Source organism: Schistocerca cancellata, chromosome 6 (genome assembly GCF_023864275.1).
Source record: "Schistocerca cancellata isolate TAMUIC-IGC-003103 chromosome 6, iqSchCanc2.1, whole genome shotgun sequence".
Classification (NCBI taxonomy): Eukaryota; Metazoa; Arthropoda; class Insecta; order Orthoptera; family Acrididae; genus Schistocerca; species Schistocerca cancellata.
Genome location: NC_064631.1, coordinates 128,354,022 through 128,367,872, shown reverse-complemented (window position 1 = coordinate 128,367,872; position 13,851 = coordinate 128,354,022). Strand labels below are relative to the sequence as shown.

General features: G+C 38.3%; 1 protein-coding gene across 1 annotated transcript in view; it reads left to right on the top strand.

Annotated features, from left to right (window-relative positions):
- Window positions 1-6,922: 6,922 nt before the first annotated feature.
- LOC126088186 (transmembrane protease serine 11D-like) overlaps window positions 6,923-13,851 on the top strand; it is a 49,064-nt gene continuing 42,135 nt past the window's right edge. Inside the window, exon 1 of the mRNA XM_049906311.1 lies at window positions 6,923-7,471. Within this exon, the coding sequence (XP_049762268.1) occupies window positions 6,923-7,471 (549 nt within the window). The remainder of the gene's footprint in view (window positions 7,472-13,851) is intronic.

Below are 13,851 nucleotides of genomic sequence, written 5' to 3'. Positions count from 1 at the left end.
ATAAAATTTTTACAGATATTTGCAAGCAAATTAAGTTTCCTAAAAGAATTCAGCGTTTTGTGACATACTAAACATTTTGCAACACCATCTTTTTCTGTAAACAGATACAATTCCTCACAATGGGGGTTGAACTGCAAAAGCATGGTTGGAGTTACACAACGGCGACTTGACATGATTCTTAACCAGCGAAGTGACTGTTAGAGCTGATCGTAGTACTTCAAACGTTACACAGTTGGCTCGAATTCAATAGGCACGCTGCGGCCCTATTCAAACGTGCGCGCGCATTTCCCCTCCCTCCCTCCCCTCCCTCCCTCCCCTCCCTCCCTACTCCACGACCATGCACCTGCTCGCGAGCACGTGCCTGAGTAGACGCGAGTACTCGCGCTCAAAACCGGCCAGTTGTTAAGCCCTGCCTTACATTATTTTCATTCACATGTAATTCTGACAACACATTTATGTCTGTGCAAATTATCAACATTTAATGGTTCATAAATTATTTTTAAAATCTTCATGTTGCGAAAATACTTGCAGTAGACCACGGGCTCATTTGCACCAAGGGTGGAAAAAAAGTTGTTCGATAAGTACGTTACGATAACATCGTCAAAGCCCAAGAAACATTATTATACAAGAATTTTCTACGTGTGAGGAAAACAATTTCCAGTCGATTAATGGGGATGGCAAGCGAACCCGAGTTGGTACGACGAAGCTTTGACGATAGAGAAAGTTTGTCAACGTAAGGTAATTCCTCCAAAGTGTACATCGCTGATGCAGCCTTCGACGTTTAATTTTCAGCAATGTGAAGATCCTTATGAAACAGTTACAAAACGGTGCGTACGTCATCGAACAGAATAGAGATGTCTTCTACAGAAGCTTGCACAAAAACTCAATCAGTCGCACACCATTATTTGTCTGCAACAGTAGTTCAACGATACGCTCGAAGTTTTGTGACGACCGAGGCCGTTAACGCACATAAATAAAGTTACTTTTGTAAAACACATGGTGAAAAATCCATGCACATACAAAAATTCTGCGTTCACTTGCATGTGCTGTCGGTCGCAATAATTATCGCTTTTCATGTTTCCATGACCAGTTCATCGTGATTCGTACAGTTCCCCATAGTTTATACAATACACTTGTCATAAATGTAGGTAACACAAAGTAAATAAAATACTTATACTGATTTGACTGAAAGTTCTCATGTATCTTTCTTTGGCTCCCAGTCTTCTACCGAAACATTTTTCTTTCATTTTTCATGATAGAGTTATGAAAATAGTAAGTGAATAAATAAATGTTTGATAATGTGAAGAATCATAGTAAATCCGTTGTTGGAATTCTACGTGAATGAAAAAAAGTACTAGCAGCTACTTTCGATCCAGAGACCTCGAGCTTATGAAACGAAGCGCTTACCCACTGGGTTGGAGACCCCTTCAATACAAGCGACCATAAAAAGTTTATGAACACGACCAAACTGTTCAAAGTTGATTTTCTCTAAAACGGTTGACAGCTGCGTCTTCCTGATCACATATGTTCAAGTGATAATTATGTCCTACACCTCCTGTCGATATTAATCAAATCTTTGAGGGGAAGTTCGTACGATGCCCTTGCCAGTCTTATCCAAAGCTGTCTGTAGTTCTGGCGGTACTTCCGCCTTGATGTCCCTCAAAAGCTATCTTAACTGGCTCTATCAAAACAGGACGAAGCCGTTTGGTCACTCTGGGACTATAGCTACAGTGGTCAGTCCACAAATTGCGACTTTGTAGGACCCCATCACCAGAATGTATCTGACAATCATACTGCAACAGCGAAAAAGCGAACGGAAACAGTACCCATGTTTCATCTGTACTATAGCTACAGTATATGTCATCACAACGTACAACCACGCTCTACTAGCATTTAGTGTAGTGGATTTTAGCACCAACGTAGGCTGTAGAGTGGTAGTGACTGGGGTTTATGAAAAAGCAACTACGATTTAGTAATATACAAATTATTAACAACACTGCACTCGAATGCAGATAGAAAATTAATATGTGAAATACTATGACAGACAATTATTTAAAACAACACAACTATTATAAGAAAAACTTTACCGGTTCTCATTCAATAATAACAATACACGAAAATATTTAGTGAGACAAATACTGTTACTAGTTGTCTGACAACAGTGAAATTAAATCAGTCTGCATTTCTCCTACAAAAGAGCACATTCATAATCGTATTTTGTCTCAACCATATTCGAAATCTTCAGTCAGGGAATATGTACTCAAGTTAAATCTAAGCGGCATAAGATTATATCACAATTAAAATTGAAATGACAAAGGCAAATATAACATGCAAGAACCATAAAGGTACTCCACAAAGCTGGCTTGAGCCAAAAGATTGTAGTAATTTAACACATTCTTTGCATATGCAGAAACACATGTAATCCGACATTATGAATAATAACAGACACTAATTTATAACAGGCCATTAACAAACGTAAACAGGAAACTGGAAAAATATCAGTAAATCAAACCAACGTATCACGCAATTTAAGAAACAATGTCTAGCAGTGGCAATATGCATCTGCCTAAAGGACTATCCACAAAAAAGTTCCAGTGAAAGAGAAGAAGTAGGAAAAGTCATTGTGTTAACGATAGTGAGGCTGTCAATCAGTAGTGAGCAATAAACAGTACAGTTTGAAAATACAGTCAGCACACAATGATACAAAGTCGCTGCACAACGACACAGAATAAATAGCTAGGATTAAGGACTGTTATGGTGATTAGGGCCACTTGGTAATTCCTATCTTAAATAATTTAAAATTTATTCATATGGGAAGTACCTTTCATCAGAAGCTATCAGGAATAAAAATTTGTAAAAAAAATCGGCTTGTAGATTACACATTTCTAACCCTTTTAACGGAAGGATTTCTAAAAAAAAAATCGATTAGTTTTAGGATAATTATTTTTGTACCAAGTTAACATTAATATAAGAAACTGTCGACATTTTTATATGTACATAGGGTTCTAACGTCTTTGAGATTTAAAAAACAGGGAAACCCCTTAGTTAAAATATGCACAACACTCATGGTACTGTATCCTGTAATTTCGAACAGATTCTGGTAAGTAAAAGCTGAGAAAAATCACACTTTTAAGAAATACAACTTACAAGAGACAGCCATTAAAGCTGTCATTGTCTCTCATTAATGCTTATCTATATTATCTTGCCCGTGATTCAAAAGCTATAATAGCTCTCTCTGATGCACTAATTCTTTCTTTATCTAAATTTAACGATGAGTAGTTTGTTGTAGTCGTTTCAGGAATTCACACCGTGCAACATTTTCTTTATAAAACGTCCAAATCCATCAGAGACCGAAATGCAGTGTACTAATTGTTACAAACACTATCTTGAGAATTCTGGCCCAGATTAAACATCTGATGGACTCGTTAAGATTCTAGGTTCAGCCTTGAAGGCATTTCTTCAGTAGTCTTACATCTGACATAACTCTGAAAGTTTCTTTCAAGACCTCCCCTACGTCAAAAGGTACAGCTGGTTTGTGAATAAATTTCTCACCATTTTGCTATACTTTGTTTTACTTGCAGCATGAATCACTTCCTGGAGAGCTCAAGCCATGAATGGGTTTACAGTCTGCTGAACAGAAGTGAAACACAACCGCCCATATAGTTTTTCCCATACTTCCTACACTACTAATAATTTGCCTAATGACCATTGAAGGGTGTCAAACAAATAACACACTTACACTGAATTCCTGAAACAATCCCGGTTTAATCAATATGTCACATGACTTAGTTACGTGAAAATGTACACATTATTGATTGACAAAGCGACTAAACAAGCCAGTATTTCATGAATATAAACTACTAACACTCACACTAGTAGTTACACGCAAGTAATTTCCCAGATCCGAGCTAGGGGATGCAATTCTGAGGGAAGTAGAAATTTACAGTGTCAACGGCTGTCCCAGTGTTAGGCTGAAATCCACACAGCGGAACATCTAGTTGACACAATGAGACGCCTGAACCACCAGCAGCAAAAGCCGTCCTTGCCCCTGCTTTTGACGACTACCCTTCGGAAAGCCTTTCTACAGGAACACGGTAGGAGATGGCACATAAACGTCAGGAGAAATCCAATTCGAAACACTTGTGACTCACTGCAGCTACCTGTGATAAAGCTCGCATGAAAGAAAAAGCTGTTTATCTATTATGTAGCAGAAGCTAATCTCTGCCCTCCGAAGAAACGACTCCTATGATAGGCTACAAAACCTCTGTTGGGTGGAGTTATAACAACTGATTAGCCAGTAAGAAAACGTGTGGCCACCAACTTCGATATAAACAAATGTAGAGAGAAGAATCCGCTTTTTCTGTTGCAGCAAATCATCGAGTGTTTGAACAAGGCAATTCGCGCCATACTGAGACGATTGCGAGAAGCATTATGTAAACACTTCTTCAGACGTTAGTCTTAACTGATAAGGAGTTAAACTGGAAAGTCTCCTAGTGCAGAAAATCACTCCAAGCACTGACAGTTAATGCTTGCAAGCGATTTGAAGGCAATGACATACCTGCTACTCCAGCCAAATAGAGTGTAGCCTGCCAATTAGCTAGGGAACAACTAGGAGACTCGGCTTTACCAAAGACCTAGGAAATGTATCAGACTGGGGTTTAACAGACGAGAGAGATTTAGAACAGATTCTCAGGTTTACAGCTCTCACCGACAGCCGCCACTGCTGCCGCTGACAGAAGGTAAACACGCGCACTTGCGTTACACCAGCAAGTGATATTCAATTGACACTCAGAACTGACTTCGTGTCCACGTCTCTTATTTTTTTCGTACATTCAACCATGACCTGCAGTTAAACATATTCATGATTTTCAGGCTTAGTCGTAGCAGAAACGAGAGATATCTGATCTAACGAAGAGGACTGATCAACCACTGCAGAGGGCTTTATACTCTGAAATTATTGAATTGTTTTAATTGTGTAATTTTCTTTGCAGTGATATTTATGTAACCTACACAGGTACCATTCAATTTTCGTTATTTTCATTATGCGTTTTTAGCTTAATTGATATCTCTGGCCCCAGTTGTATTCAATTTGTTTGTATTTCATCGACCCCTGGACAAGGTCATCAACCATCATACTACTAAAGAACCTTAGAATAGTTAGGAATTTCGTTTCACATTTGCGAACACCCAATATAATATTTTACAATCGTTTATGTATTATAATTATGATATTACAGTATTATGAAGTCATACTTAGAAAAAAAATAAACCTTGATAACGAAAACCTAAGATTTTCATTTTTGCTAACACATAGTTATGCCTGAACACATACACTAATTCCTGTTAGCGATAAAGTTTTGTGTACGGGGAGTGTAGTGGAACCGAAATTGAGATCATTGTCTGATTACATCAGTGTGTGTACTGCTGCACTCTTCCGAACTCAGAGTGTCCTTGTGCAACTGTGGTAGGAAGATAGATCAGAAACAGTCTAACACATGTTAGACCATGTCATAATAATTTTGGATTTAATCTTTGTTAGATTTTGTGATTCTACTTTCACCATCTAATCCTCTGCCGTCTTCTAATTCCTTTCTTTTTATGCTGTTTTCAGTCATCGCAGCCCCATACCCATTAGCTTGTACATGACCTCAGCACTCCAGTTCAGTGATACATTTTATCCATATGGCTTCACTACCTCCACAGCTTTGAAGACTTTTGAATACCCACCTTCTAAATAAACTCACGGATCCGACCTTATTCAACTGTTCAGATTCTTTGAAAATGCTCAATCCAAAAAGTGTTTTATTTAAATGAATGAATAAACCAGAAAGAGGCAATAAAGTTTGTTATGATGTATATTCCAACAGATACACAGCTAGTTGTTGAAATGCCATCGATATTGAATAAATATCAATTCATCTATACCCTCGTCTGATTATTTCCTCCCTTCATCATAAAGAACAGGTGAAAGTCAGCACCACAGTCAAATGCTGGGTCATGGAAGTAAACAAAGCCTCTATGCTCCCTATTGTGCCCTGTATAGGTGCCTTCAGTAGTGGTTCTAAAAATATTACGTTTTCCGATGCGTTCAAATTTTTACCGGTTGGTGGAACCCTCCCACTAGAAATTATTAACACCCGGCAATACCTCGCAGGGGCCTGTAATTTTGTGGACCACACGAATTTGTTAAATCATTCCTACAGAGGGTAGCTTGCAGGAGCTGTAGGACATCATAATCCACAGTAGTCTCCCTACCAAGTCGAGCTGTAACATTAACTATAGCGCCGCTAATCTGGAAGTTACGTTGCAGGTGCTTTCCCTGCCCAAGATTTTGAGTCGCATGGATTTTTGACTAGTAATCAGGATGTACTAATTATAACAAAGTTTTAATGTACTGATAATTTCTTTCCTTGAATAGCATAGCACAATAATGCTTGTGTTGAATGCAGCATTGTCTTCATTTGTGTTGTATTCTGTTGTTGTGAGTGTGTTGTGTTCTATTGTAAAAATAATGGGATTTTGAAACTTGAACTTAGTTAATTAGAATTTTCATTCGCGGTTTGTGCTTGCATACTGCGTAAGGTGTAAGAGACAGAGGTTGTAACGGTAATGATAGGCAATGGATTACCAGGATGCGTGTTAAAAGTGTAGTGGATATGGACACTTTGAGTGTTGGAAACAACAGTGTAGAGAACGCGCCGGCATTGTCGGCTGCTCCAGAGTCCGAACGCGGGGCAGTGAACCTGCAGTGTCAGGTGACCACGGGTGGCGAACAAACAGGTAGCCCCAACGCCAGTCTAACGAATCCGAGATAGGAAGCGTGAGGATGACCTTGGAGACTGCTAGTACTAACGAGGGTGCGTGATGCGAAGCTACGGAAGAACCGCTTCCAACAGCCTTGGCCAGCGCGGGAGGCAAGAGCATGGAGAACCTGCTCCTAGCAAGCATCCTTCAGTTCATGAAGCAACAAGCCGATGAGCAGAAAGGGGCAAATAAAGCATTAAATAACTTCACCTTACAGATTAGTGCCTCAAATAAAGCATTAAGTGAAGCATTAAGTGATAAATTGAATAATTCAAATAAAGCATTAAGTGATAAATTGAACGTGTCAAATAAAGCATTAAATGAAGCTTTGAGCAACTCAACTAACGAGTTGCGAGATGATATAACAATTAAATTGGACGAGCAAATAAGAGCAGTGAATACACGATTTGACGAACAAGAACGCCTAGAAGCGTTAGAAACCAGAGTCGAAACAGCAGCTGTTGGAAACCAAGCACTAGTTGACTACATGTTAAAGGAGATACAGTCGGTACAAACCGAAGTGAGTGAGGCCACGGGCAAACTTGAAAATCGTGTGATGGTGTTCGAAACCGAACTGTTCTCGCGAGAAATCGTCATTCCTCCGGAGTCGCAAATGAGGGAAGTCCTAGAAGACGTCTGCAAGGAGCAGAGAGAATCTGTTGCTCGTGTGAGTGATGTAGTGGGACACGAAATTGAAGCGTCACCCATCCACCAGTGTCAGCCCAGTTTGCAGGTGAATATAAGTTTAATTTAGTTTTGTTTATGTATTTTTTGTAATATTTGTAATGGTTGTGAATTGTCTAAAGTTTTTGTATTTATTTTTTATGTTTCATGTACGGAGGGGGCGGCGCAACGAAAGGAGACAGCATCTTCGCTGCCGGGACCAGAGAGAAAATTGCTGGCCACTATACGTCGCGGGTCGACAGCCAAAGAGCAACAGAAGATTCTGAAACCGATTTGTTGCGTCGTGCTTCTAAAAATTGATAAATGAAAATATGTAATTTTTTTGTACAACAATGATATCATAGGAAGTTAATCTTATTGAAAATGTTAGTCCGATCTTGTCAAGGCTCAGGTTCACGTCTGTATGTAGGAAGATAATAAACTAGTGGATGCTACTAAAGTTGAAATACGTGTTCTGAGGATTTATTTATGAAGAATTATGTGAATGGATTAATAATATATTTGACAAGATTATTGAATTTTGACAGCGTTCATCGCAACTTTGAATCTCAAAAGTTTATTCAATGTGTGGTTCTAATTTCGATTAAATCAGATAACGTGTATCAATATAATTTCTGAGGAGAAACAAACGACATCTAAAATTGAAAAAGTTTACGCAAACCAATTGACCCGAGTGACGTAATTCTGTGCATACGACTCAAATGATGTTTTACAGTTTCGTTCAAGAACCATTCTGCGACAATTTAAAAAGAATATAAATAATTTTGAAATGGGTTGTAAATGACGTAGGTGACGAAGTCTACTCATGGTCATATGTCGAAAGAAAATCATTTATAAAGAACTTACGTCGTTACACTACACAGTGGCGACCTTATAAACAGGACTTGGGTGCAACTAAGGCACACAGGTACGAAACAAAACATCAAGAGTCCTTCGGAAGTCAACGCGAGTTTTCGTGGAGCCTTCACCAGCCAGCGGCGACTTCGCGGGTGTGGGCATCTGACGGAGCGCAGCCAAGCAGTACGGTCACGCAGTTATTATACGAGAAGGCGCATCTGTTGGGTAGCAGCTGAACGCTGCAAACCCCGACAACCTTTTTTCTCCCTAAACTAACAGGCCCAGTACGTCAGCTGGGGGGGCGTTCCTCCGGCTGGTATTAGAGGTGTTGCTGAGGGCTTCGCCTGTATACGGTGGTGCCGGGCGTGGTTGCAGCTAGTGACGTCTCCGGTGTTCGACTCAGCGTCCTGCCGGTTGCGGAAGCGGGGTTGCAGCATCTCAGCGGCTGCATAGACGGCTGTTACTTCTGCAGCCCATAGCACCACATTGATCACCGAGAACTACAAACTACAATATTAGTTTCCGGTGAGTCTGTTTCAAGTTGGAAGTGGAGTGTTGTACATAGGGAGTGTGCTTTTACAGGATTGCTGACTACAAGTCTGCGTGCGTAACTAGTTAATATCTTACAATAATGTCGGGAAGTGAAATGTCAGACGAAGAGCAATCTATGTCCGATAGGAGCATGAGATCCCTTTTTAGGGCGATCGCTAAATTAAAACAATCTAACGAGTATTTTTTAGCTGAATTAAAACAGTCTAATGAAGAATCTACGGCTAGATTAAAAGAGGAACTTAAAGGGGAGCTAACAAAATCGACAGACAGGTTACAGGAACATCTTAATGAAACCAGTCGAGAATTAAGTGGTAAAATAGAGTCTTCTAAAGTTGAAATGCAGGAAAAACTAGTAGGACTTAGTAATAAGATTGCTGATAATTGGAAAAGGTTAGAAGAATATATCCAGGAATCGCGTGAGGAAAAAACTCGCATGCGAAATGATATTACTGACTTAACCGAGAGACTAGATAATGTCAATATCTTAGAAAAATAACGATAAGTTACGAGATGAATTTTCTATGCAAACAGAAACTGTTCGTAGAGAATTATTAGAATCTATTAAAGAGGTCTCTACCAAACCTGTAGAGATTTCTTCAATAGATAATGTAGAATTAGAGACATTAACTCATCAAGCAGAAAAAGATCATACTGAAATAGAAAACATGAAATTTTTAATTACTGAAATATGCAGTAACCTTGAGACCTCCAAAGATAATAACATTGACGAAGGTACAGAGCGTTCACATCGTGAACACGGTGAAGAATCGATACTGGCTAATCGCGTATGCAATACAGAAATGCGAATATAGGAAATTACTAAACGGTTATCGGAATTAGATAATAATGAAAACATTTCAAGTAGTAGAAGTAATAACGTAATCAGAGACAACAGTCGCATCGTGTTTGCTAGCTCGGACGACAACAATACAAATAAAGAAATCATGGCAAGCAAATCCGACGCAACTCCGTCTCTGCAATCTAAACAAAATCCAACTATGTCTCTCGCAGAATGTTTGGATGATATAACGACAAATTCAAATGTAGCAAGTCGATTTCCTGTATTCAAACCAGGAGGCGAACTTCACCCTATAATCTTTATAAAAGCTTTCGAAACTTCATTATCTCCTAAATGGAGTAATGGAAAACGGATTCAATTTGTAATAGGACATTTAGAAGCAGAAGCTGCGGAGTGGGCAGTACTGCATAGAACTGAATTTAGGGACTGGGATGATTTCGTTAAGCAGTTTAAACAAAATTATTGGTCAAGAGGAAAACAACAACACTTAACTTTAGAGTTGTTAGACCCTTCTCCATATTCTAAACGGTGGGGAGGTTATAGGAATTATTTTGAATGGCATTTAAACCGTGCTAAATTAATTGAAGAACCAATTATTGAAAGTCATTTAATACGAGTCCTAATTAGTAGGTTACCGTATTATGTAAAGGAAAGAATGATAGAAATAGAATGGTCACAACCTTGCGAATTATTAGGATATTTAGAACAGTTAGGTATACTTAACAGAGAAAAGGAAGACGAGAAATTTAGATTTGGTAGAGATGACAATCCTCGAAATAATAATAATAATTCAGAACCACGAAAATTTAACAACAACAATCATAGCCGGTTTTGTTATATAAAACGTCAATCTAAAGATAAAGAGAGCCAACAAAATCGTGGTAATAACTCTAAAATGCGGAAATTACGCAATAGCGATAATGAGATAAACCACCCTCAAGTAATTAATGAAGGTCAAGTTGTAGGTGACGTTATCATAGAAAGTTCGGAAAACTAGTAAGGTCCTTTAGTACGGGTCAACTAAAGGGAACTGTTAGTCGAGATTATACAAGACCCAATTGCAGTTTATCATTATGCTGCCAAATGGAAGGTGATTGGCAACAAGATTTACTTCAGGAAGACAATCAGATAAGGGAGAATGTAACTTATAAACCCGTTATTAAAGGTTATATTAAATATACCGAAGTAAATATTGTAATCGATTCGGGTAGCGAAATAAGTATTTTATCTAAAGAATTATCTCAGCTTAAAAGAAAATATTGGAATTTCCCAACTTTACCTGTAACTGGGGTGAAAATTATGGGAATTACTGGTGAAAGAAGTCAAAATATTACTGAGGAAGTTTATTTAACTTTTGAAATTGCTAAACAATTAATTGCTCACTCTGTACTCGTCGTAGCCAACTTAAATGTGGCCATAATTTTAGGTATAGATTGGCTGTGTAAATATAAAGCTATATTAGATTTTAAAGACTCTTCCTTAACCATCCATGTGCTTTTAAAGTGAGGTTTTCTGATAATCGAGTACCTGAAAATTTCTACGAATCCTTACAGATTAAGTACACACAGACCATAAACCTATTAACAGATTTTAGTGATCTTGAATATGAAGTATACCAATGTCAGGCTAGTAATAGTATCGAAACCGAAGTGAAAGAAAAATGTTATTCTACGAATTGTCTATCCGAACAAGAAACGGAAGAGTTGGAATCTTTGTTGTTAGAATTTAGAGCCGTCTTCTCAGATGAACCGGGGAGAATTAAAGATTACGTTTGTAAACTTAAGATTAAAGATCAAAAACCATTCTTTAAGAAACCTTATCCTATTCCAGTACAATTCAAAGAACCGGCTAGTAGAGAAATAAGTAAGATGCTAGAACAAAACATTATCGAACGATCATGTAGCGCTTTTAACAGTCCTTTGTGGGTCGTTAAGAAAGCTACTGGTGGGGTATGACTGGTTCTGGATGCCCGTGAATTAAATAAAATTATAGAGATGGAAAGAGACAGACCTATTCCTATGGAGGACGTACTTCTTAAGATTGCTGGTTCTCGTTATATGAGTACAATGGATTTAACTGCTGGCTACCATCAAGTAATGTTACACCCGGATTCACGGCAATATACGGCTTTTCTTTTTGAAGGCAGATCATATCAGTTCCAAGTTTTACCTTTTGGACTTAATATATCAGTGTAAACTTTCATTATGGCATTAGATTCTGCTTTGGGTCAGCAATTGTTACAAAAGATTATTTTATATGTGGATGATATTTTGGTAGCCACTAAAACGTGGGAAGAACACGTAACGATATTACGGGAATTGTTTGATCGTTTAATTGACAGAGGAATTACTTTAAAATTATCTAAGTCTTACTTCGGAAAGAAGGAAGTGAGATTTTTGGGGCATATAGTGGACAGTAAATGTATTAGGCCAGACCCAGCACGCATTGAAGCTATTGCTCGATGCCCGAGTCCTAGAAATCGGAAACAACTGAAATCATTCTTAGGAATGGTAGGATTTCTGAGAAGATTTCTTCCAGGGCAGGATATTGTTAATCCTAAATTACTGGATTTATTAAAAGAGAAGTCAGTATGGCTCTGGGGAAAAGAGGAAGAGGAAGTTTTTAATAAGATAAAAGGAGCGTTAATGGAAGCCAAAATGTTATACCACCCAGATTTCAATCAGGACTTTTGTATGTGTACGGATGCCTCTGATTATGGTGTGTCTTGTGTAATATTCCAAGGTGATCTGACCAATGAAAAGGGATTATATCGGCCTATTGGATTCGCTAGTAGAACTTTAAATAAACATGAAAGAAATTATTTTGTATCCAGGAAGGAAGCTCTCGCAGTGGTATGGGGTTTTCAACGATTTAGAGGATTATTAATGGGAAGAAAAACAATTGTATATACTGATCATCAGGCTTTAATCTTTTTGAACAATTGTCGGTTACTTTGAAACGTCCCCTTAGAACAACTTATACACGACTGTGCTTAAACTGACACACAATATTATTTTAGCGCAACGCAATCTGACTATTAAAGATCCCTGCAAAAGAATGGCCCTGACTAACTTTAACCTATACCTTTCACAAATCACTTACCTCACAAAAATCTTCATTCTGGAACTACTGCAATACAGCGAGCGCCACTACTGCCAGCTAAATAGAAGATTCAAACTACTGAAGGCACTAACTACTGATAGGGATAGTTAGCAAATGAAGGATATTAATAGAGAACAAACACTGTATTTACCTTAATATCATCAAAAGTCATAATATATATATCAGTTCATGACAAATTACAAAACTCCTCCATCTCTCTCCCCACATCCACCACTGCTGGCGGCTCACCTCCAACTGCGCAACGCTACGCGCTGTTCACATCCAGCTATAGCAGTTCATGACAACAATGGCAGACAACAATGCAAACTAGCCACATACTGCACACAGCACAGCCAGTGATTTTCATATAGAGCGCTACGTAACTTTGCCAATAAGAAAATATAAACAGCCTACTTACAACTTCACCGTAGACTATTACGTTGGGTATTATGCTTGCAAGAATTTCAGTACGAAATTAGGTGTATAAAAGGATCTCAGAATGTAGTTTCGGATGCTTTGTCGAGACATCCAGTAGGAATGGAGAAAATTAACATTGCAGAAGAATCAGGAATAAATTACCATGTTTATTTCCTTTTCACTCAGGAGAACGAACGTAAGGTTAAACGGATAGTAACTGCTATTAGATGCAATCAAAGAAATGATGATCAATATAGGGACCTTATACAAAACCTTAATAAGGGGGATGAAACAGTTAACAACCGGGGTGTGTGGTTGTATTACAACGACTTGTTGTATTGGAAAGCACGGAGGGAACACCAGACATGGAAAATCTGCATTCCGAAAACTGTTGTGTACGAGTTAACTACTTATATTCATGAAGGTTACGGGCATTTTGGAATTCATAAATGTATTAAACATCTAATGAAGTATTATTATTTTAAAATATGTCCCGTGTTGTGAGAAGTATTATTAGGGCTTGTGAAACCTGTCAAAAGGTTAAAGTTAATAACAATTCTAAGCGTTATAAATTATATGCTGTAATTCCTCGAGGTCTGTGGGATCTACTGTCATTAGATTTTTTCGGCCCTCTGCCTCGTAGTTCAGGAGGATTA